This window comes from Scyliorhinus canicula, chromosome 19 (assembly GCF_902713615.1).
Source record: "Scyliorhinus canicula chromosome 19, sScyCan1.1, whole genome shotgun sequence".
Taxonomy (NCBI): domain Eukaryota; kingdom Metazoa; phylum Chordata; class Chondrichthyes; order Carcharhiniformes; family Scyliorhinidae; genus Scyliorhinus; species Scyliorhinus canicula.
In genome coordinates, this window is record NC_052164.1 from 31958739 (window position 1) to 31985557 (window position 26819).

The window sequence follows — 26819 nt, forward strand, 5'->3', positions numbered from 1 at the left end:
AGCAGTCATTCTGTACCGGAGCTGCTGGGGTAACTACTTGTTCATTAAAGCCTTCAATTGGACTACAATCTCGCTTCAGTAGTAATTGATCGTGCATCAGCCCTCAGGTGCGTCTCTTGTAGGTTGTGATGAATGTATTCACCCAAGTATGAACTGTCTGTATAGTGCTGTGACCTATGACCTGGAAATGATAATACGGTCTACTTCCAGGTACTGCACTGGAACCCCGGTGGGCTCCGGCTCTGGCTCCCCCCTCCACTGTTTCGAGGCCTACCTCAATTCCTCCGAAACCCCTCCCTCCGAAACCCTCAAGCTGCGTCTCCTCCACGCACGGGTGGGTCATCGAATCTCCGTAATGATAGAGAAAGCTGCCACGTACGAGGCGGCGGTTGCGACCCTCAAGGCGCATTTCCTGAAGCCTGTAAATGAGGTGTTTGAGCGACACCTACTCACTACTCGCCGTCAACGCGCCGGTGAATCACTGGACGAGTACCTGGAAAACCTGATCCTACTCGCAAGGAACTGCAACTATCGGGATGTGGCGGCTGAGGAGCACATGAAGCTGCAGATCCGGGACATCTACGTGGCTGGGGTCCAGTCTAACTACATCAGGCAACGCCTGCTGGTAAACGGGACCACTGACCTGCAGGACACGGAAAAACTAGCCACCTCATTAGAGGTGGCCTACCAGAGCCTCAGCGCATTCCCCGCAGACTCGGCGAACCCCTCATGGACACCACCGTCGCGGCCCCCACCGGACCCAACTACATCACAGGCCTGTGCCGCGTGGCTGCCCGTCCAGACCGGGGAACCGCAGTGCTACTTCTGCGGCCAGGGTCAACACCCCCGGCAGCGTTGCCCAGCCCACACAGCGACGTGCAGCGACTGTGGAAAAAAGGACACTTCACCAGAGTCTGTCTGGGCCGACCTAAAGCCCAGAAGTCAAACTCACCAGACCCGACCCATGGACTCACAGGCCCACAGACCCCACGATGTGGCTGCGTGCCTGCCGGCAACGCCCCCTTCAGACGCGTCATCAGCCTCTTGCGACTCGTGGGGGCTGCCACCTTGGCCACCGGCTCCAACACCGACTGACCACGTGCGACTCGTGAGGGACGCCACCTTGGCCACCGGCTCCAACACCGACCGACACGTACGACCGATGGGGGTGGCCATCTTCGACCCAGGCCAATATGTGCGACTCATGGGGGCCGCCATTTTGTGACTCCGATACCGCCAACCATGCAAGCCACCCGTTGCTTGGTGCAGTCACCCTCGACCAGTCGCAGCCAAAGCACCTGAAAAGTTCTATGATGGTCGTCCGGGTCAACGGGTATGAGACCCCCTGTCTTTTCGACTCCAGGAGAATGGAGAGTTTCATTCACCCTGACACGGTAAGGCGCTGCTCCCTTCACATCTACCGCATCCCAAACAATCTTCCTGGCCTCCGGATCCCATTCGGTTCAGATCCAGGGGTACTGTATCGCGAACCTCACGATGCAGGACGCCGATTACGCCCGTTTTAAGCTGTACGTCCTCCCTCACCTCTGCGCCCCCCTATTGCTTGGATTAGACTTCTTATGCAGTCACTGAAGCCTAACCCTACTGTTCGGCGGACCCTTACCCGCCTTCACGGTATGTAACCTCGCGACCCTTAAGGTCCCCCCGCCCTTCGCTCTTTGCGAACCTCACTCCCAACTGTAAGCCCATCGCTACCAGGAGCAAGCGGTACAGTTCCCAAGACACTTTAGGATTCTTTCCCTGTTTTGGAACCTGTTCAGCTTTACGAAAATCGCTCTGGGCTGCTCCCCGGCTTTGGGCCAGAGCAACCTGTGCGCCCTGTGGATTTCTGGGGGGTTTGGAAATTTCTCTCTTCCCACTAGCTTGCAAAGCATTTGACTGACGTAGCCTATTGGGTCTCTGCCCTCCATCCCCTCTGGCAGACCCACTATTTTAACATTCTGGCGTCTGGACCTATTTTCCTGGTCCTCCACTTCCCCTCTTAGGTTCCTCTGGGTCGTTACCAGTCTTTTCCCCTGGGTCATTATCAGCCACCAGCCTTTTCACCTCGGTTTCCTGAGTTACCATCCTGCCGCTCTGGTCTTCAACTCCTCGTTTTCTCCTGCGCCTCCACCTTCCTTTCAAGCCATCGATGGTTCGCTGCATTTTGTCCGTCGTCTCCGCCAGCATCTCCTTCATCATTGTGTGGAACTCCCTCCTGAGTGCCTCCCTCATGGCGTTTATCTCAGTTTTTATCTCCTCCTTTATGGCGTTCATCTCCGTTTTCAGCACGCTTCTCCATTCCTCCCCGAGATTTGGGGGAGGGGGGGAATGGTCGCCGCGTCCTGTTCCTGCTCCGCTGCCCGGCTCACCAGCTTTTCCGCTTCCTGGTTCGGCTGAACCTCTGCCTCGCCCTGTGTAGCCTGTGGTGGTATGAATGGGAGCACTGCCATGGGTGCAGAGCATTGGTTTCCCATTGGCTCTGGCTGGTCATGTGCCTCTCGTCTGATTGGCTGGGACTAGTCATGTGACTGCTCACCAATTGGTCGAGAGGCAAGTAGACCCCGCCTCCGAGGCGGGGTATAAGTACCCAGAGTTCCCGGCGGTCGGCCTTTCTCTGTAGTCGACCACCGGGCTAACAACTAGCTGATTAAAGCCTAAGTTTGGACCTGCATCGTGCCTCGCGTCCAATTGATGGTACATCAGGGCCGTCTGCCTGCGCGGCCGCAGCTCCTGTTTTTTTCCTTAGCCTTCGCTGCTGCTCCTTCTTCCATCTCACTGCCCCCCCCCCCCCCCCCCCCCCCGATTTATTATTGTTTGCAGGCATATTCCTGTTATGTGCCTTTCTCTTTTTTTTCCCCTGGGTTTAGGTGCGAAAAAGAAATTATTTTTATTTCCCCCCACCCAAAAATCCACAAGAATCTCTTTTTCGCACCAAGACCCAGGGAAGAAAACATGAATATGCCTGCAAATAATAATAAACCCCCAAAGGTTTTTTCTCCTTTTAAAAACGATTTTTAAAATAAAAAATCATTTTTTTTTTCAGGAGAGGAGAAAAAAAGTTGAATAAAAAAAATGATTATTATGTTTTAGTCTTATCCTTTCCAGGCAGTTTCTTGTCGCAATCCCCACTCCTTCTCCAAGTGCAGCTGCTCCGCTGACCAGGACCGAGGGAGGCAGGGCCGATTTCGCGGGGCTTTAATTCTTTTTAAGAACCCGCTTGGAGAACCCCTGAAAAAAAGCTCCGATTTTGTGGATCTGCGGGAGCCTCTTTGCTGCGGCCGTTCTGTTAGCGAATGCCACTGGTAGTCAAGAACGGGAAATTGAGGGGCAAACAGGCAAGGAGATTACAGATAGTTGCAAGAAAAATAGGGTGGTTTCAGTTATAAGGAGAGGCTGGATAGACTGGGACATTTTTCCCAGGAGGGTAGCATGCTTAGGGGTGATGTTAAAAAGGTCTATGAAATAATGAGGGGCATAGATAAGGTAGATGGTCAACTTCTTTTCCCAAAGATAGGGGAGTCTAAAACTAGAGGGCATAGGTTTACGGTGAGAAGGGAGCGATACAAAAGGGTCCAGGAGGAAATGTTTCACATAGAGGGTGGTGAGTGTCTAGAAAGAGCTGCCAGAGGCAGTAGCAGAGGCGGGTACAATTTGGTCTTTTCAAAAGCATTTAGACATTTATATAGGTAAGATGAGTACAGAGGGATATGGGCCAAATGCGGGCAATTGGGACTAGCTTAGCGGTACAAACTGGGCGACATGGACAAGTTGGGCTGAAGGGCCTGTTTCCAAACTGAAAACCTCTATGACTCTATGTAGAACATGGCAATGACCTGGAACCCACTGTCCATGAGGGTGGCGGACACGGAGCAGATGAAAAATTTCAAAAGGAAATCATATGGGCACCAGAGGGAAATAGACTTGCAGGGCTACATGGATAGAGTGGGGAATGGAACTGACTGGATTCCTCTCGAGAGAACCAGCATGGAATGGATGGGCCAAATGACACCCCCCCCCCCCCCCCCCCCTCCTCACCTGTGTGCTATAATTACTTTAAAATGGCCTAGTCCTGCTCCTAGGACATTTGGTCTTATTCTGATGACTTATCCAAGGCCAGTCAGGCAGGCCCTAGATATGAGCCAGGAGGAGACATGTGATCGGAAGGCAGGGAAGCAGGAAATTGGCTGGCAAATCGGGGCATGGTAGTAAATAAGGGGGAGGGGCATTCAAATGATCCTCCTCCGCCAGTTCCACTAACTCCAGCATTTAGTTTAGTGTCTCCAATATAGAGTAGACCACATTGGGAGCAGAAAATACAATAGATTAGATTGAAGGAGAGGCACATGTTGCGCTGACTTACCTGAAGGGTGATTTGGACTTTGGATGATGAGCAGGGAGGAGGTAAATGGGCAGGTGTTGCACCTTCTACGCTTGAATCGGAAGGTGCCGAGGGAAGATGGTGAGGTGTTGGAGGTGACGGAGGAGTGGACAGGGTACCCCAGAGGGAATGGTCCCTGTGGAAATCTGACAGGAGTGAAGGGAAGATGGGTTTGGTTATGGCATCATGCTGGAGCTAGCGGAACTGGCGGAGGAGGATCCGATGAATGCGGAGGCTGATGGGGTGAAAAGGGTCCCCCTCGTCCGCACTTTTAACTGCAGGGGATTTGCCTCTTTGCCCCTCTACCCCTCCCCCTTATTTACCACCCTGCCCCAATATGCCAGCCTATTTCCTGCTTTCCCCGAGCTGGCAAGCTGCAACTGACTGGTGGCATGCCAATGGGACTCAGAATGCCATGAGCACACTGTGGTAATCTAACCACTGTATATATGTGTGCTTGCAGTAGGGGGATGTATGGCTGTACCTGTATTACAGGTTTCTCCGGTAAGCCCCTGCCGGCTAGCTCCGCCCACAGGGAGCTGTATAAATATTCGTAAGTTTCACTGAGATGCTATTCTACAGCTGCCGCCGGAGGAATAGCATCTCACTGTAATAAAGCCTCTCTTGTACTGCACTCGAGTCTTTGTGTACAATTGTTAGCGCAACAATTTATTACAGTGAGATTTTCCTTACACCATGGACATCAGGATTAAACCTGACCACCTGCAGCTGGATCCACAGTCGCCCTACGCCAGGAAAGACTTCATTCACTGGCTTGCAGTTTTCGAGGCCTACATCTCTTCAGCGGACCCTCCACCTTCGGAGGCTCAGAAACGACTGCTTCTTTACTCAAGATTCAACTCCAGCGTGTTTCCGCTCATTCAAGACGCACCTACCTACGCCTGGGCCATGGAACTGCTCAAAGAGAATTCCGCACAGTCGCCGAACATCCTGTTTGCGAGACATCTACTCTCTACTCGCGTCCAACAACCGGGTGAGTCGATTGAGCACTTTTGGAGGGCCCTTATACCTCTAGTACGAGACTGCGACTGCCAGGCCGTCACGGCCACAGAACATTCCGATTTACTCATGCGGGATGCATTTGTTACAGGTATTGCATCGGACCCCATCCGGCAACGACTGCTGGAAGGGGCCTCTCTCGATCTCGCGACTACAAAGACTCTGGCGCTATCAATGACGGCCGCCTCCCGTAATGCATGATCCTACCCCGCTAGTCACTCGGCCCACCCGTCCTACCCCTCGTGGACCCCGCAACCGCCCCCCCCGACAGCCGCCCCCGTGCACTACGCCTGCACTGCTCGCCGCACCGCGCACCCTGGGGGTCCCCACTTCTACTTCTGCAGTCAGCAGAAGCACCCCCGCCAGCGCTGCCCAGCCCGCACCGCGACCTGCAAAGCTTGTGGCAAGACAGGCCACTTTGCAGCGGTGTGCCAGTCCCGAACGGTTGCCGCTATCGCACCCGAAACCCCCCTCGCCTCAGCCGATCGCACAATGGGCCCTGCCGTCCGCTGCCCCCGACCCCACGTGCGATCAGTGGGCGCTGCCATCTTCGCCGCCCCCGCCATGTGCGCAACATGGGCACCGCCATCTTCAACCTCTGCCTCCATGTGCGTTCCATGGGTGCCGCCATCCTGCTCGCCGCCATCTTGTCCGCTGCCATCTTCTTCCTCACAGGTACTCCAGACGCCACAAATTTGTCCTCCCCTCGGGACGGGACCCGGGTCGCTGCCGCTATTCGTAGGACCCGTCAGACTCATCGGCCGATCGCCCGCTACTCGCCTCAGTGACGCTCGACCAGTCCCGTCCTCGCAATCTGCCGCTCTCTTCCACGACGCTGCTCGTCAACGGCCTCGTGACCTCCTGCCTCATCGACTCCGGGTGCACCGAGAGCTTTATTCACCCAGACACGGTAAGGCGCTACTCCCTTGCGGTCCATTCCGCCAACCAGCAGATCTCCCTGGCCTCCGGTTCCCACTCTGTCCCGATCCGGGGCTTCTGTCTGGTTAAACTCACTGTACAGGGCATGGAATTCGACCGTTTCCGCCTGTACATCCTCCCCAACCTCTGCACGCCACTCTTACTGGGCCTGGATTTTCAATGCAATCTCCAGAGCCTCACCCTCAAATTCGGCGGACCCCTACCTCCCCTCACCGTTTGCGGCCTCGCGACCCTCAAGGTTGACCCTCCCTCCCTCTTTGCCAATCTGACCGCAGATTGCAAGCCCGTCGCCACCAGGAGCAGATGGTACAGCACCCAGGACAAGGCCTTCATCAGGTCCGAAGTCCAGCGGCTGCTTCGGGAGGGTATCATCGAGGCCAGCAACAGCCCCTGGAGAGCCCAGGTGGTGGTGGTTAAAACTGGGGAGAAACACAAGATGGTCGTGGACTACAGTCAGACCATCAATCGGTCACGCAGCTCGATGCGTACCCCCTCCCTCGCATATCTGATATGGTCAATCAGATCGACCTGAAATCCGCTTACCAACAGCTCCCCATTCATAAATCGGACCGTCCCTACACTGCCTTCGAGGCGGACGGTCGCCTGTATCAATTTCTTAGGGTTCCCTTCGGCGTCACTAACGAAGTCTCGGTATTTCAACGAGAAATGGACCGAATGGTTGACTGGTACAGACTGCGGGCCACGTTTCCGTACTTAGACAATGTCACCATCTGCGGCCACGATCAGCAGAACCATGACGCCAACATTGCCAAATTTCTCCACAGCGCATCTCTCCTCAATCTCACCTATAACAAGGAGAAGTGCGTTTTTAGCACAGACAGCTTGTCCATCCTCGGCTACGTAGTCCAAAACGGACTACTGGGGCCCGATCCCGACCGCATGCGCCCCCTCATGGAGCTTCCCCTCTCCCACTGCCCCAAGGCTCTCAGACGATGCCTTGGGTTCTTTTCTTACTACGCCCAGTGGGTCCCACAATACACGGACAAGGCCCGCCCACTGATCCAGTCCACACACTTTCCCCTCACGGCCGAGGCACGACAAGCCTTCAATCGTATCAGCTCAGACATAGCCAAGGCCGGGATGCATGCAGTAGACGAGTCACTGCCCTTCCAAGTAGAGAGCGACGCTTCAGATGTTGCCCTTGCCGCCACTCTAAACCAGGCAGGCAGACCCATGGCATTCTTCTCCCGCACCCTCCATGCCTCCGAAATCCGACACTCCTCTGTTGAAAAGGAGGCCCAGGCAATCGTTGAAGCTGTGCGGCACTGGAGGCATTACCTGGCCGGCAGGAGATTCACTCTCCTCACTGACCAACGGTCGGTAGCCTTCATGTTTAACAACACGCAGCGGGGCAAGATCAAAAACGATAAACCCTTGCGGTGGAGAATCGAGCTCTCCACCTACAATTACGAGATCTTGTATCGCCCCGGCAAGCTCAACGAACCTCCAGACGCCCTCTCCCGAGGTACATGTGCCAGCGCACAAGTGAACCAGCTCCACGCCTTGCATGAGAGTCTTTGCCATCAGGGGGTCACTCGGTTGTACCACCTAGTCAAAGCCCGCAATCTGCCCTACTCCGTTGAGGAAGTACGGACAGTCACCAGAGATGCCAGGTCTGTGCGGAGTGCAAGCTGCACTTCCACCGGCCAGATCGCGCGCGCATGGTGAAAGCGTCCCGCCCCTTTGAACGCCTCAGCGTGGATTTCAAAGGGTCCCTCCCCTCCACCGACCGCAACACCTACATTCTTAGTGTGGTCGATGAATTATCTCAGTTCCCCTTCGCCATCCCATGCCCGGATATGAGGTCTGCCACCGTCATAAAGGCCCTTGATTCCATATTCGCTCTGTTCGGTTTCCCTGACTATATCCACAGTGATAAGGGATCCTCATTCATGAGCGATGAGCTGCGTCAGTTCCTGCTCAGCAGGGGTATCGCCTCCAGCAGGACGACCAGCTACAACCTCCGGGGAAACAGGCAGGTAGAAAGGGAGAACGGAACGGTATGGAGGGCCGTCCAGTTGGCCCTACGGTCCAGGAACCTCCCAGCCGCACGCTGGCACCAGGTCCTCCCTGACGCGCTCCATTCCATTCGGTCACTGATGTGCACCGCAACTAACCACACACCCCATGAACGTGTTTTTGCCTTCCCTAGGAAGTCTACATCCGGGGTGTCGCTCCCGACTTGGCTCACGGCTCCAGGCCCAGTCCTTTTTCGTAGGCATGTCAGGCACCACAAGGCGGAACCCCTGGTGGACAAGGTACGCCTACTCCACGCGAACCTCCAGTATGCCTACGTGGAGTTCCCCGGTGGCCGCCAGGACACAGTCTCTCTCCGGGACCTGGCTCCCTCGGGTGCCAATCCCTGCCCACGCCCCTCCCTCCCCCCCCCTGCGCCACCCTCCTTTTCCCCGGTGCCCCCGTATTCGTCCCCACCAGGTCCATCCCTCGTTCCCCTGCCCACGCTGGAGGACATGGAAGATTTTGGCTCGCTCCCGGAGTCATCCCGCCACTGGCCAGCACCAACAATGCCAGCATCTGCACCGTCGTCACCAACGCCGCCTGTGCAGGCGTCGCCACCACAGCTACGTCGCTCGCAACGGAACGTTCGACTGCCGATCCGACTCAACCTGTGACCGGATTGCCTGATGGACTCTTGGTTTTCTTTTGTTTTGCCCTTTTGTAAATAGATCACTTTATGTATTATAGTTCCACGTCACCACCGCCGGACTCATTTTTTACAGGGGGTGAATGTGGTGATCTAACCACTGCATATATGTGTGCTTGCAGTAGGGGGATGTATGGCCGTACCTGTATTACAGGTTTCTCCGGTAAGCCCCTGCTGGCTAGCTCCGCCCACAGGGAGCAGTATAAAAATTCGTAAGTTTCACTGAGATGCCACTCTACAGCTGCCGCCGGAGGAATAGCATCTCACTGTAATAAAGCCTCTCTTGTACTGCACTCGAGTCTTTGTGTACAATTGTTAGCGCCACACACACCTCGCATTGGTGATGAATGGGAACAGCAGCTACACCGCAAATGTCATGCAGGTCACCTCCATTGTGACAAAAATGGAACAACTTTAGACAAAGAACTTCAGATAGTTTCACTTATCAGAATTGTCAACATATAGGGGAGGGGAAATGCCCATATAAGAGTCAGATATTACTTCCATCGCTGCATTATTTCTTCAATGACACAACTATGTAAAACCTCTGCGCAGTGAAAACAATCTGACTTCGCTATTCATTCATGGGATGTGGGCGTCGCTGGCGGGCCCAGCATTTATTGTCCGTCCCTAATTGCCCTTGAACTGAGTGGCTTGCTAGGTCATTTAAGAGTCAAGCACATTGCTGTGGGTCTGAAGTCACACATAGAACAGACCAGGTAAGGAGGGCACATTTCCTTCCCTACAGTACATTAGTGAACCAATGTGTGCTGCATACGTATTGTCCCAAATAATTACATTATTGTTGAACCTCGTTAATTTGGATTTAAAAAGATTTAATAACATCATTGTCTCATTTTGGAGAATAAGATGCTTTTAAAGAGCCCAAGGGAGTTTCAATTATTGCAATTCTCTTTCATGTCTTTTAGTAAAGACAGTGCTGTCATTATGAATTATCTGAAAAAAATGGTTGCTCTTGAATAATTTGCCATAAGTCAGAGAACCTGTGGAACAGAAACAGCTCGTAATGCATGCATGTTACCAATGACTCACCTTAATGACCAGATTTCTGCAACTTATCTCAATGTCTGTCCTCAATGGTAAATGGATAATGAAATACAATCTTCCATCAGGAACCCCACTGTTTAATTCATTTTGTTAACATTTCCCATTTATTATATTTAAATATGTTTATCTCCTTTCCTTATGTGGACTTCTGGTTGCATATCGGCTAAGGCAGACAGACTGATGGGATGGAATGGTGGCACAGGTGTCTCATAACATCAGAGTCCGGGGTTCAATTCTGACCTTGGGTGACTGTGTCGAGTTTACACGTTCTTCCTGTTTCTGCATGGATTTCCTCCGGGTGTTTTAGTTTCCTCCCACAGTCCAAAGATGTGCAGGTTAGGTGGATTTGCTATGCTAAATTGCCCCTAGGTAGGGTTATGGGGATAGGCTGTAACATTGGGTCTAGGTAGGGTGTTTTTTCAGAGGGTCAGTGCAGACCCTATGGGCCAAATGGCCTCCTCCTGCACTGCAGGGATTCTATGATGCTCTCTGCCTTGCTAAGGTCATTTTGTGTCAGCCATTAGGAGATGTACAAAATGGGCCCAGAATTTGTCAGGAGAGTACCTCATCTCAGGCTTCCCACTAAACAAATTATGTGAGTAATTATGAGGTTAAACGTGCATTCGATCGCATTGGAGAAGACAACCAGTAAATCATGGCACCATACCACTCAATTTATCAGCGGAAGCCAAACAAATCCTTGCTAAAGTCAGATGAAATGGGTTGGGTGAACGCCTATCAGAATCCAACTGAGTGTAACAGAAATGCAAAACATATCAAGAATTGAAGCAATTTATCATTATCAATTTAGAAGAACATAACAGCAGGAAGCATTTACAAAAACTCTTAACAATGCATAATCTCTCAAGGTACTTTGGTAATAATTAGAGCAATGAATCAGCTTTCTCAAAAACTCTTCCTCAATCAAATCGCCTCTTACTCTTCTAAACTCCAGCATGCACAAGCCGAGCCTCTCCGACCATTCCCACATTGCACAACTAAAGCATAATCTCCCTACTTTTCTATTCTATTCTCTTCATAGTAAATGATGACATTCCATTAGTTTTGCTAATTACTTGCTGTACCTGCATAGTCTTTTACAATTCATGCATAACACACTTCAATTCCTCTGCATCTTCGAGCTCTGCAATCTTTCATTTAGATAATATGCTGCTGTTTTATTCTTCCTGCCAAAATGTAAAACCTAATTCCCCACATTGCTAGATCTTTGCCCATTCAGTCAACCTATGTGTATAATTTTGCAGACTCCTTACGTCCTCTTCACAATTTACTTTCCTACCTATCTTTGAGTCATCAGCAATCATCCTCTCCAGTCCTTCATCCAAGTTATTTATTTATTTAAAAAAAATAAATTTAGAGTACCCAATTCATATTTTCCAATTAAGGGGCAATTTAGCATGTTCAATCCACTACCCTGCACATCGTTGGGTTGTGGGGGCGAAACCCACGCAAACACGGGGAGAATGTGCAAACTCCATACGGACGGCAACCCAGGGCTGGGATCGAACCTAGGACCTCGGCGCCGTGAGATCCAAGTTATTTATATAAATTGTAAACAGTTCCAGCACTGATCCCCGTGGTAGTTCATTTGTTACATCTTGCTAACCTGAAAAATAATCATATCCGTGCCAATATGTTACCTACTGTATCACGAGATTTTATTTTCTACGATAATATTTGGTGTGGCACTTTATCATATAATCTTCAGGAAAGTTAAGTACCGTACATCCACCACCAGGTTCTCTTTTTTTAAGCACATGTTACTTCCTCAAAGAATTCTGAGTTGATTAAACAGGAGTTCCCTTCAGCAATACTATGTTGATACTGCCTGAATTCCTTGAACTTATCCAAGTGCCCTGCTACAATTTCTTTATTAGTAGCTTCTAACATTTTGTTTTGACAGATGTTAAATTAACTGACCGGTTGTTTCCCGCTTTCTGTCTCCCTCCCTTTGTGAACAACGGAGTTACATTTGCGGTCTTCAAAACTAATGGAACCTCCCCAAAAATCTAGGAGTTTCCAAAAATTAAAACCAATGCATCAATCTTCTCACTATCCTCTTCTTTTAAGACCTTAGGATGACGTCCATCAGAACCTGGGCACTTGTCAGCGGGGTGCGGGGGGGAGGGGGGGGGACTCCTTCACCGGGGCCGGGGGGCCTCTCCCCCCCCCCATGGCCTACTTCCCTGCGCGGCAGGCCCCTGAACACCGACGCCATGTTGAGTCGGGCCGGCGCGCTAAAGAAGTCCCCCGCGCATGCACAGGTTGGCACGGCCCAACTGCGCACGTGCGAGTTGGCGCGGCATCCATTTGCCGCCGGGAAAGGAAGCTGGAGCGGCGTGAACTGCTCCAGCGCCGTGCTGGCCCCCTGTGGGGAATAGAATAGGTCGTACTCGGACCCGGTTCGCGCCGGCGCGAAACGCGACAGCGTTCACGATGGAGCGAACACTTGGGCTCCATTTGGGAGAATCGCCCCCTTTGTTGGGTTTTTATGCTGTTGCCCCAATGTTAAAAAGGGAATGTTTTTGTCCATTCAATGATTTTGAAAGAGTGCTATCTGTGGGGACTTCAGCAGCAACACATATGGCAGAGGGTTACTGACAGCAACCTCTGGATTTCCACATTTGATTGTTCATGTGTGGACATCAGAAATTGCAATGATGCCAAACACTGACATTTATATTGTCATTGATCCAACTGCTAAAATCATAATCCTGCTTAGATTCAGTCTTCAAATTGGGTACTGATCTAATCATGTCTCACATTGGATACAGTCTTGATGTAAAATTTTTTTAAACAAATTTAGAGTTTCCAATTAAGGGGCAATTTAGCTTGGCCAATCCACCTATCCTGCACATCTTTGGGTTGTGGGGGTGAAACTCACACAGACACAGGGAGAATGTGCAAACTCCACACAGACAGTGACCCGACAGGAGCTGGGATCGAATCTGGGTCCTCTGCACCGTACGCAGAAGTGCTAACCACTGCACCACCGTACAGCCCTGTCTTGATGTTATCGTTATTGGAATAATCGTTGTATATAGTCCTTGATATTGGGGCAGTAAAAAATATAATTCTTACTCTGAATAATCTCTCCTGTACTACTTCTGCCTGTCTTACTTTGAACGCCTTCATTTAATATTCTTCTCTCAAGAAAAGTCTCAGTTTTAGATATAGTCTTGCAAACACTGAATGATCCACTCTGTATTTGTGATAGACATGTTTATCTCATTGCTCTTCAGTCGCTCTTCAATTGTACAGTTATTAAAACATATTAACAGAATATGATGAAATTGGAAGCATTTTTGCAAAATTTGTACGTCAAGTCACAAAATAAATGAGTTCATTAAAAGCAAAACATTTATTTTTACTCCAATAATGATTCATGACATAAATGTGCCAGAATCTATCCAAGGTAATTACCCATCTTGATTGTCATTCAGTTACAGTTAAAATCAAAAATTATCTAATTGATGGAAAACACTGTATTAAAACATAATTCACAAAATTCTTGGAATGGAATTTGTATGCTGCTTCTTGTTGGTGTTTGAAAGCTGCGCTCGAAATTTCAATAAAACTGGCCATTGTGACAAGTTCATGGTTCATTAAATATTTATGTGTCGGCTAAGTGATCAGAATGTTATGCTTGCATATTTGCATTTATAGATTTTGTCTGCATAAATTTCCACTGATCGCTTATTGTAACGACAAACGGTTTCATCCAAGCAGCAGCAATAGCAGCAAGATATCTGTCACACAGCCTAGGCAGAGGTTCGTAGAGGGGTTGAATTTAAAATGTTAGTCTTTCACTTTTTCCCTTCCTTTTCTCAAAACGTATAACCTCATATGTGAAATTATATACTATTCCAATTTAAAAAATCCAAATTTTCATTGTAGAACTTCCAAGGCCTCTGTAGTCCTTTCAAGATTCTCTGCCTCAGACCATAAAGAGCTGTGTAAGCTCATGTGTTCCAGTGCCACTTAATGATTATTCATAAAAGGCTCTTTCCAAAGCCGCCCTCCCCCCTCTGCTACTCAGTATTCAATAAACCAGGATTTTCCAGTGGTGTTTTCAAGCTGGGTTTGAGGATGCATTGTTCTGTAACAATGGGGATGTTAAACCATGTCATCCACAGTGTATTAGTATCAGGGCCACGGATTTACTATGACTAAGTCAAATTTTGTCCTATCAAATCGACCAAGTGTGATAGGAAAAATGTTTGACAGGAATGTGCTTCAAAAAGCAAATCTGACACTTGCGAGAAGTGTGCACCACATATTCACTCAAGACTTTAATATGTCAGATCTCCTGTGGCTTTTTCACTGTGAGGATATGTTGTTCAGCAATTCCCATAATCCTAACACACGACTTCCATAACTATTCTATTTTTGCAGCACCTGTGCTGTGACAGCTGAGCTTAATAAAGTCTGAAAGTCTGTAAGCTTACTGAGATGAAAATACCCTCTTAGTCGATAAGTTAATAACAGAGTGTAAATGAAAATAAGGGAATGGCAGACTTGATGAATAATTAATTGGTGTCAATTATTACAGTAGAGGAAGTAGATGATATACCTGGCATTCCAGAGAAATTAGGAATGAATCAAGGACTGGAACTGATTTAAGGGGGTAGATTCCACACTGCCCGCTGCCACTAGTGGGGTTACCCAGGCAGTGGAGAATCGAGCGTCAGGCTCCAGTCCCTCGCTGGCAGTGGCAACAAACTACATGCCCGCCCCAGAGAAAGGATGCAAATGGATTATTTGAATCCATTTGCATCCAATTAACAGGCTGGAAGTCTGTTTCTCCACATCTCCGTATTGCTCCAGCCCTCTCGCCGTAGATTGGCGCAACTGTTTTCCAGCGTGGCTCTAATGAAGTGCACCCCTCAGTGGGTTAAGTGGGGAGGTTAAGTGGGATGGCCCCAAAGGTCCACCAGAGGGCCCCTCCCCCCAATAATGCAAATCCTACCCACCCAACCACCCAACAGAACCCCCAAAGGATCCCCCCCCATCAGAGACCCACATATCAGAGACTCCTCCGTATAAGAGACCCCCCATAGCAGACCCCCCCCCCATCAGAGACCCCCACATCAAAGAATCCTCCATATTGGAGATCCCATATCAAATACCTGCATGTAAAACACCCCCCATATCAGAGACCCACATATCAGAGACCGCAAACCCCCCCCCCCCCCCCCCATCAGTCACTCTTGCCTGTGACCTAAAGAACATTCCAGGCAGGAAAAAGTGAGAAATTGCAGATTTTAAACTTTCCAGTCCCTTGCATCAGCCACCTCAGACAGAAGTGTTGAAAGCAGCAGCTGCTCCTTCATAGAAAGCCAAAACACATCACAAAGTGTTGGATCCCCTCAGATCCTTTGATCTGTGAGGCTTCTATTCATGTTCAAAGAGAAATAGCTTTTAAATGGCTCTAATTGATAGGGTAAGAGGTTCCAGGGAGCCCAGTGTCTGGATTGTTTATTGTCATTTCTGTTCATGCATCACAAATACCAGCATGAAGCTAACCACAATGTTTATAAATGTCTCGCAATAATTCACAGACCCTCATCACATCAAAAACTGTTAAGTGCTTTCTGCTGAGAAAAACAGGAAGTGAAAGCATTTATTTCCTAGATGTTTATAAACATTTAGCTTCCAGGCAGGGGTGACTGATAGGTGGGGTGGGTTCTCTGATTTGGGGCCTCTGATATGGGTGGCATCTCTGATAGGGGGGGTCTCTTATATGGGGGCTCTCTGATATGAGGGGGATTTCTGATCAGGATCTCTGACATGGGAGGTGTCTGATATGGGAGATCTGATGGGGGGGGGGGTTCTGTAAGGGTGGTTGGGTCACCCTCAAGCATGCATTCTGTGGGGGGGGGGGGGGGGACCCATTATTCCCATAGTTGTGGGGTGGTGATTGCCCCTACTTATCAACAGCGGGGGCTAAGATTTGCATTGTGGGGGAAGGGAAGCAACCGCCGAAACTTGGCATCAGGCTCAAAATGGCAGCCCAATAGTGAGATTCCAAACAGAATCCTGTGAGCTTCCCGCCAAACGTAAATGTGCATCGTAGTGGAAAGTGAATCGCTTTCAGGTGCCACTCCTAGTGCCAGCCCAGACCAGGATTGATTCTTCTCCGGCGGGATAATTTAGTCTGCCAAACGGAAAATCCTGCCCAAAGGTTAAGGGAAGCGAGAAAGTTATGGGGGTAACAGTGACATTAAAGAATTACCAAGCCCCAAGGTCGGAAAGTTTGCAACCTAGGATTTTCAAGAAAGATGGGAAGAAATTGCAGATGTAACCCAAGTGCTCTTGATTCATGAATTGTTCCTTTTAGGTGTAAAATTGCAAATGTAACTTCATTATTTAAGTAAGGTGTGTGTAAGGTGTGAAATAGAGAAAAAGAAAGAGAGAGAGAGAAATTGGAAAATTATAAACCTGTTAGTCTAACATCTGTTGTGGAACAGTTATTAGAATCTATAATTAAGAACAGTGTAACTGAACAATTAAGAGAATTTTGAACTAATTAGAGAGTGACAAATTTGATTTGCAAAGGTCATTTTCGATGAACCTAGCTGAATTATTCGATGAAGTAACTGAAATCATAGAAGGATAATGCCTAGAGATCTCGTTTGTATGGACTTCAACAAGGCATTCAGTAAGGTTCCTCATGTAAGAGCATTAGCTAGAATTAAAGCTCAAGGAAGACTATTGATCTAGTTCATCAGCAGAAGACACAGGGTAAGGATAATGGGTAGGCACACAAATTGGAAGGGTGTCTAGAGGTGCACCACAAGGATTTATGCAAGGGCCTCAACTATTCACTATACTTATTAATGATTTGACTAAAAGCAATCCATAAGTCAAAGTTTTCCAATGACAAAAAAAATGCTGTTAGTGTTAGGATGGCAGAAAAGACCCCAATTGTTGTTCGGATACTGGAGAAGAACTCCAAACAATTTGTAAGTTATAAAACTGTGAGGGAAGGATACTTAATCCCTGGAGTGATAACGGTGACCTTTACGTGTTTTTAACGTTAAAACATAATTAACGTTAAACACATAATTAACCACAAGAACATCAAATAGTTTTCCAATTTCTAGTTAAAACAGTTCTTAGAAAAGGAAATACTTTAACTTATGCCCTATACCTTCACTACATATATTCAAACCAAGCAATCCAACATAGTTCAAGTGCCATTTATAAATAAAGTTAACAAATCAGGTTTACTTGTTGTTCTCTCTGTAAAGGCCTTTTGGAGAGAGACCCTATCAAGAGCAGACACAATGCATTTCTGTTCCATTCAAACTCCCGTGGCAAAACTACCAAAACTTCAGACAGACCTAGCTCCTCCCATTAATTACATCACTTATATCCAAAGCATAAGTCATCTTGCCACTAAGATGTCTCCTGGCCTGCTTTCCAAGGACTATACACAATCCCTCATGAATTACATACACCCCAGGGAACTATCCAAACATAAACACTATTCCATTAGCCATCTATAAGTAAACAAGTAACACCTTAATTACAGCTTTAGCAGACACCCTGGGCTGGATTCTTCTGCGCTGCCCGCCGCAGGATCGCCATGGGCAGGACGCAGACCATGTATGTCCATTTACATCGGACGGGGATTTCCGGATGGCGGGCAGGCACGGCCGGAGAATCCTGCCCCCTGTATTTTAAACCAAGGTTTTCAATAACATTGCTGCAACAAATATGAAATATATATAACAATTCCTCACATTCATCAGAATAGTAAGTTGAGTAGTCTTGGAAAAACATTACAGAAACAGAGAGAATACGTGAAGGTGAATTTCAATGTCCATGGTCTTATAAAGGATACATCTGAGCATTATTTAAGTGCTTTAAAAAAGCTATTGGAACGAAAATGCTTGGAAGAACAGAGGCTCAAAGAGATTTAGGAGCTCCATGTATACAAATCACTAAAATACAGTTGTCAGGTATAATCATAGAATGGTTGATGCAGAGAAGACAACCATTAGTTCCCTCAACCCAATACTGGCTCTATACTAGATCAAGCTAGGCTGTCTGATGACCCATTCCCCACAGATCTGCATCTTTTTCCCTTCAGGTACAAAATATTCAAGAACATATTGGAATGTTAGCCTTTATAATCAGATGGATAGAATACAAAGGGATGAACATTTTTCTACACCTGCAAAAAGCTTTGCTTAGACCACATCTCAAATATGGCATTGGACATTGTACAATATATTCGCCCTAAAAGGAGAGCAGTGCAGATTCATCAGAATGTTGCCAGGTCTCCAGGGCTACTTTTGAAGACAGATTCCAGACTTATATTCCTATACTATGGAATTTTAAAGACTGAATTGATTGATCTTTTTAGAATCTTGAAAGGAATTATCAGGGTAGGTGGAGAGAATTTCTTCCCTCTTAGGGGTGTCCAGAACAAGTGGACATAACCTTAGAATCAGTTGGGCCTTTTTGGAGAAATTAGGAAACAGTTCTTCATGTAAACTGTGGTGTAAACGTGGAATTCTTTGCTAAAAAATAACAATAGATGTTACCTAACTTAATAGATTTAAATTTGAAATTGGTATTTGTTTTCTTTACAGACAAGGATACAAAAGGTTATGGAGCCCCAAGATGGATGGAGTTATGTTGCAGATCAGGGCGGCACAGTTGTTAGCACTGTTGTCTCACAGTGCAGGGACCTGGGTTCAATTCCGACCTTTGATAACTGTCCGTGTGGAGTTTGCACATTCATCCGATGTCTGCATGGGTTTCCTCCGACTTCTCCGGTTTTCTCCCACAGTCCAAATTTGTGCAGGTTAGGTGGATAGGCAATGCTAAATTGCCCCTTAGGGTGGGGTTACAAGGCAGGGGATTGGGTCTAGGTAGGATGCTCCTTCAAAGTGTCGGTGCAGACTCGATGGGCCGAATGGCCTCTTTCTGCACTGTAGGGATTCCATGATTCTATAATCAGCTAGCCACAATCTCACCAAACGGTGCAACCGGCTCAAGAGACTGAGTGGCCAACACCTGTGTCTATGTTCCTAGTTTCCACGTTCACTTGCACCTCCAGCAATTTCCTGCACAAGCATTTTTTGAACTAAAGGGATGATGAAAGAAATCTAATAAATTATGGACAGAAATTCATGTTTTTATTAATACTCTGCCTGTCAGCAGCACAAAAGCTGCAATGAAAGAACAAGGAATTGAATGTCAGCCTTCTGCAAGCTTAAGGACTGCATCTTTTACAGGCTACCTCCTGGCTGCATCCAAACGTTAGTATGGTGAGATTAGTCTTTTGTTCATCCAGTTAACCTTTTATATCTGATTGACGTAACAGTGAAAACCCTCCAAATGGTAACCTTGCAGAAAGAAATATTTGTTGCAAGGGCCAGACTTTTGTGCATGGTGTGGGGCTAGCTCAGATTCACAGCACAAGTAGCAGTAAATATGTAATTTTGTGTAGTCAAAGCAAAAATTGGGCGGGGCGGTGGGGCAGTGGTTAGCACTTCTGCCTCACGTTGCTGATGGACGCAGGTTCGATCCCGGCCCCGGGTCACTGTCCGTGTGGGGTTTGCACATTCTATCCATGTCTGTGCGGGTCTCAGTCCCACAACCCAAAGATGTACAGGGTAGGTGGACTGGCCATGATAAATTTACCCCTCAATTAGAAAAAATAAAAATAAAAATGTTAAAAATCTATACATATTCGGAATACAAAGGAAACAACGGCATACCACGATAATGTGGGAAGGTGGGGTTGAGGTAGAAGATCAGTCGTGATCTTCTTGAATGACAGAGCAACTTGAAAGGCTAAATGGCCTAATCCTGTTCACTTTTCTCACGGTCTCGGAAGGTCCAAACAATATTAATAAAGTCCCCAACAATCCAATAATGCTTCTCAGAAAATATCTCAGGTAAAGAAACGAATTAGGGATCAATTATCTTCCTTAGTCATTGGGAATATATTTGCAGATAGAACAGTGAAAATGTTCACCATGCAGCTCATTTTTCTCACCCTAATTTTTCGTCTGAGTGCTGCTGGGACATCCACAATAGGGGTAGAGACAGCCTGTGAAGTTACCAACCGTGTTGCTTTTGATGACTTGGACATCTGAGGCTTCGAGAGCCCCAGCTGACTTTGACTTTCCACCAGTGGGTCAACAGACCCCTCCGCGGTGACAGAGAATGAGGTTGAAGGGGTCACAAGCCAAAGGAATTTGGAGCGAGCGGACAACCTCTTAGATTTGTGAATGTTTGCAAGATCCTACACAAATCCCCACTCGAGCCCTGGAATGATCCTGAGGCATTAAAGTTCAGGGCGACCATCATCATGCCGTCACATGATGGCCACCGGGAGTGTGTGTCCTCCTGCAAAAGCCTATGGTGCCAGATGCACTACCATCTGGCACAGGTGGTGCAGGGTCTCCCCAGTGAGCTGGAGTTGGCAGAGGTGGTCTAGCAGCTTCTCGAAGGACAGGCACTAGTGTGCCCTGATGCGGAGCCTCCTTCGCACTTCCTCCTCAGTCTGTTGAATAGCCGACACTTGAGCCTCACCGGTTGCCCTCTGCTCTTCTGTGGCAGGTTCCTCTTGTGCAGTGTCCTCCCTGAGCAGGCCCTGCTCCTCCAGCCAACTTGTGTCCGCAACAGCAGCAGTGACAGGTAGCTAGCGAGCATCGCTGGCTGGACTATTCATTCTCTGTACGGGGTGGAATGTTGGCAAGGTGGATATTTTCTTGACCACCCATGGCCACCAGATTATTTAGTGACCCTGAGTTGTACTGCAGCGCCACCCTCAACACATCCCCCCCCCCCCCCCCCAACCCCAGTGGAGAAGGTCATTGTGTGCCACCAATCGCTTCCAAGCATAGAGGCTTGTGTGTGGGCAGGTCCTACAGATAGTGGTGAGCGAGGGAAGTGTGCATCTGCAGTGTGATTGTAGGGCTAGGATGTAGTGGGTTGTGACAGAGAGCTGGTCAGGTTTCCTGGCCGGGGACACGATGGATGGGAGGAGGGGCATGGTACACAAATAGGGTTTGGAGACAGCTCGTGGACCTGAGACGTAGGTTAGCTGATCGTGTCACTGGTGAGACTTTGTGCCAGGGAAGGTGCCAAAGGCCACGATGCACGTGTCCTTTGTTTGTGGTGAATTCTGCTATTTCCCTGCTTCCCCTGCAGTGGGACTGCACGTCTGATCAGTTCACGGAGGAGTGCTACACCTGGTGTGCTGGTGATTAAGCACAGCCACGCCCATCCCGTTGATGATACTGTTGGGGTCTGAGGGTTTCCAAAGGTCCTGGATGGGCATGATCCCACATGGCCAGAGGCCCTTTGAGAATTTACAGGATGACAGTGAGCAGTTAGCAATGTGAGCAGCCAACAACTGGATGTAGCACCAAAGGGGTGTGTTTAAGTAGCATACTGCAGCAATGGTGGTCTGAGGCAGATCATCCCGATCCCAAGGGGGGCATCCCAAGTGCACGGACCTGGCACCAAGTCATTCACTCCTACTCCTATCGGCCCATGCAGTCACACACACCCAGAAAGCCCGACAATTCTTGAGAGCTTCAGAGAATTTTCTTACCTTTTTGGTCCCCCAAATTCTCGCTGCCCGTGGCGGGAAGCGAAGAATTCAGCCCATGACTTCTGCCAACTGAGTAATGAAAAATGTTTTTTTTAAATTGTGGGAGATTTGTCAATTATGAAAAAGGACCGAATTACATGATCATGTCTATTTTCCATAAACAATATAAAGTAGTTGTGGTGAATGTAATTCACACTGTAATATATATTATACCATGCAGTGGCGGACTGGCCAGGGTATCAGCTTGCCCGATGGCAAGTGGGCCCCTGATGAAGTGGGCCCCCTATATCAAATAAAAATGCAATAAAGAAACAAACACAGACAACTGTTTTAGTAATAAAAAGGAATAAGAAAAAAAAGAGAACAGGACACAAAAAAGCAGTGCATGAAAAGGAACGAAGCAGGGGAGGTAGTGGAAGGATGTGAAATAGGGGGGCCCGGGTCGTGCATAATTAAGGAAATTCCATGTTCAGCAAGAGTGTGTGAATTTAAAGATAAAGTTACAATTCGTGATTTGAGATGGTCGGCAACTTCAAAGGATATCAAGCAGTACATAGGGTCGTGAGGTCACCGAAAAGGAGAAGCGGTACCTTTGACCGTGAATCATGAGGTCAAAGATATTGAAGTGATAAGTCATGATCGGTAAACTCAAAGGGTTGCGACTTGTCACACTACACTGGTATCAAACTGGACATGTTAGCTTTGGTCGTGGGACCATTCTTAATGTCTTACTATAGTCGGACCAAATTTCTAAGTTTCAACAGTTGTCTCAGTTGCTTGCTGGTGTGAACACTGGACAGTGGATTGACTCCTCTTCCGAAGCTGAAAAGGCCACAGTAGTATTGACTAATGAACATAGCCTATTGAAGTGTAAGTAAGTTATTTTATATTTTTTATCAAGTATATCTGGCATTCCTTCAAGTTATTCTTGCAATCATCAATATTCATTTTTCCCAATGTGGGCTATTTGTAATTAAGTTTTTATTTCAGGAATATTACCCCTACCAGCATAGAAAAGAAAAAGCATAAATCTGGGTCACTAAAACGCAAAGAACAAAAAGAAGCAGAAAGGGAGGAATCAGCCAAGCGATGCAGACCTATTACAGAGTTTATAATACCACAAGCACAATCCACATCAATATCCAGTCCTGCAACAAATAATCAAGAAGCAAGAAACAATGCTCATGGTGATGATGCAATGACATGCGAGTTACAAGAACAGAGAAGAGCTACTTTGAATGTAGAGACAAATACAAGTGTATCCATTACTAATCAACCCAGGCCCAATATTTCTTCTGGCTTCCTTGTTCCGGTATCTGTACTGCCTGTAGTTGCAACATCTGAACACATAGCTTCAATCAGTGACAGGGAATCAGATATTCCTTCAAGCATAAATGACTTGGTTTCTGAAGCACATCCTGTAAATGAACCTACGCAAGAAAATGAAAGATCAATTACTGGAATCTTCCAATATCCATCACGAGCAAAGCTAAAACAGTTTTTTGCTGAACATCCACTTCAGCCACTTGATGATCTGCCATTTGATGCTCGTTTGTATGAGAGGAAAATTATGAATGACTCAGTCCCAAGAAAATGGCTAACATATAACAAAGAAAATAGATGCTTATATTGTTCATACTGCTTAGCCTTTGAGTTTACCAACACTTGTAATCCATCACCCTTTGTACGTGGCTTTAGTGACTACAGGCGCATTAGCCAGAGCTTGACTTTACATGAATCGACAACAACACATGTCAGAAATGCTCAGCAATATATCAGTGTGGTTAATGATGGCACCTTAGATACATTTTTTGCAGCATCACTAATTAAAAGGAAAGAAGAAGTATTGAAGCAGAGAAGTATTGTCATGAGGATTATAGACATCATTAAGATGTTAGGCAGGCAAGCACTTCCTTTTCGAGGTCACAGAAATGAATCGGCCTACACTCTAGATAATGAGGTTCTGAATCATGGCAATTTTTTAGCTACAGTGCAGTTGGTGGCAAAATTTGACCCCATTATGGCAGCTCATGTTTCTGCAGTGCAAAACAAGTCTAAACAAAGAATCAAACGATTAGAGCAACAAGGAAAGGCTCAAAGTAAAGGCCGTGGTGGACTTGTTACATACCTGAGTAAAACAACTATAAACATGTTAATCAAAATTATGAAGAATATGATACAAGAAAGAATTAGTCATGAAGTTTCTCAAGCAAAATATTATTCTATTCAGGTTGATTCAACACAAGATTTAGCATTATTATTCGGTATGTGCTTAAAGGTATTATCTGTGAGCGACTACTTTCAGTTGTGCCAAGTAATGATGGTACAGGACAAGGACTTTTTGATCTATTGATTGAAACATTACAGCATCTTAAAATTGACCCCCAAAAATGTTTATCTGATAGCACAGATGGCGCTGCAAGCTACCATGGCCAGTATAATGGTTTACAAAGTAAAATTGCTGATGTGGCTGATCAACATGTTCATATATGGTGCTATGCCCATGTCTTGAATTTGGTGATAACTGAAACAACAAAATGTTGTGTGCCTGCAGTTTCTTTTTTCAATTTGCTCCAGAATATAGCAACTTTTGTGAAAGCATCATACAAGAGAATGGCTGTATGGATAGAAGTTGTTGGAAAACATCTAGGACAAGAAAAAATCAAACGATTAAAGCTAATTGGTGAGACCAGATGGTCAGGAAAATCCAATGCAGCAACAACTATATTTGGACGTTTTGATGATGCTGCTGCCAGTACTTTCGGAAATCTATTGACATGCTTATCAATGATACAAGATTCAGAAAAGTTTGATGCAAAAACAAAACATGAAGCAAATGTTTTACTTCAAAGTCTTCTAAAGTTTGAAACCATATTGACAGCATTTACTTACTTGTATATATTTGAAACTACAACCCCGTTATCAAGTTATCTACAGACAAGTGGTTTAGATATGTTTACTGCATGGAGTTTGGTAGAATCAGCTGCAACAAAGTTGAAGGAACAGACAAGAACATTTGATAACGTTCACAGCAAGGCTTTGGAATTTGTAAATAAATGTAATGACAGGATTTCACAGATGAATATGGATGAAAATCAAACATTGGAAATTGATGCGTTGGAAACAGCATTGCCAGTTAAGAGGCAGAGGAAGAAGAAAAGAATGGCAGATGAGCTTATTGATGATGAAAGAAATTCCTCAGATTCTCTAGTTGATTTTCGAGCAAATGTGTTTAACCTAATAATGGATCGCATTGTCCAGTCACTAGAATCACGCTTTGTACAGCACAAACAGTTGTATAAAGATTTGTCCTGCTTGGGCCCAGCAAAGTTTAAAACTATTGCAGAGAAGGGCCTTGAAGATGAAGCATTGGAAGGTATTATTAAGCTGTTTCCACAAATCAATAAAGATCAAGTAATATTGGAATTGTTTTCTTTTGCTTCAAACTTTGATGTATTAAAGCTATTGCTTAATGATGGTGAGAATATGGATTCCAGTTGCAACAATTGTAAAATTTGCAGCACTTGCCCATCGTGTGTACTAAAAATTCTGGCATCCAACAGACTTCATGACAAGGCATATGATAACCTTTATGAACTTTATAAAGTCATCTGCACACACTATCAGTTACTCAAGTCCAATGTGAGAGGACATTTTCAAAGCTAAAGATCATAAAGACAAGGTTAAGAAATTCACTGTCTGAGGAGAATTTGGAATCATACATATTGCTATCCATTGAAAAGGAATTGTTAGATGAATTGGATGCAGAAGCAATTATTGGCAGATTCGCACAATCATCTAGCGAACACAAACGATTGCTCTTAATATAGTGGACTGCATGCAATGCTCTATTGTGCTTTTGAACTATCTGTTAATGTGTAAATTGTGCAGTAAACTATTTAAAAATATCAACCAATTACTTAAATAAAAAAATAAAATAAAAAATTCAATTATAACATTCTGTATTTACATTTGGTATCTACTGCCAGTAATATGTACAGTACATGTACACTGTAATTACTAAGAAATACACATTTTTTCCACAAAAATTTTAATTGTACCCTTTTTTCCATATGTATTTTTTGAAAATTTTATTTATTTGTTATGAAAATTAAATGATAGCATTGTAGTTGTGGGTGGGCCCCCTTTGTCTCCTGGCAACCAATATTTTTAGACCCAGTCCGCCACTGATACCATGTCACTGTAAGCTCGACATACGAGCAGTTGCATTGCCCTACCACTAGGGGGAGTTGCACTGGGAATGTACAGGAGTTTGTACTTGGGCTCCACCCTTGGCTCCACCCACGGCTCCTCCCCCTAGACTGACGTATAAAGGATGATGCCGAAGAGCCAGCCAACAGTTCATCTGGAGTTCATCGTGTTACAGGCTGGCTCTGTTTTAAGTTGATTAAAACCACTTTTCACATCCTAAAGCACGTGTCTCGTGAATTGATGGTCACATCAATAGTGGTCTTGCTTATTATAATGGGCAGGATTCTCCTGTCCCCCAGCCGTGTTTTTCCGGCAGTGCATGTTTGTTGGTGAAGTGATTCTCTATTCGCACCACTTGTTAATGGGATTTGCCATTCAAGCCACCCCACGCCGTCGGGAAACCCACGGGTGGAGGTTTGCTGACAGTGGGAGCAGATAATTCCAGCCAATGTTCCTTTACATGCTCAGATTTATCTCTGATCTTTATGGCAAGGGCTACAAATAAAGGTGGTTGAAAAGATGACCAGAACACAGCAAGATATTAAGAAATGGAAGATACCTGGGAATTAGCTGAAATGGTCGAGTGTGGCAGCTGGAGATCACAAAGATGGAGAAGTATCCTGGGCTTTTTAAGCATTGGAGTGAGTTCTCCAGGTAAAAGGATAGGAGGGGAATTCTGAGATAAGGGATCCCAGTTTATGGAGACATCAAGGGCCTTGGGGTCTGGTAGTGCTGGATAGAGGAATCAAGGGCTCAGGCCTTTGTTTGAAAAGACAGAAGTTCACCGTTTGCACTCCAAACATTTCTTTACAAGTGCACATGTGCTCTACACAAAAGATACAATTCTACTTTTCCATCGCGTTTTTAAGGTCTTCAAATAGAACATCAGTTAAATTATTCAGTCACAA

General features: G+C 46.6%; 1 protein-coding gene across 1 annotated transcript in view; it reads left to right on the top strand.

The window, feature by feature from the left end:
* The first annotated feature begins 355 nt into the window (after positions 1–355).
* hrob (homologous recombination factor with OB-fold) overlaps positions 356–26819 on the top strand; it is a 107882-nt gene continuing 81418 nt past the window's right edge. Inside the window, exon 1 of the mRNA XM_038779803.1 lies at positions 356–625. Coding sequence (XP_038635731.1) covers positions 356–625 — 270 coding nt within the window. The remainder of the gene's footprint in view (positions 626–26819) is intronic.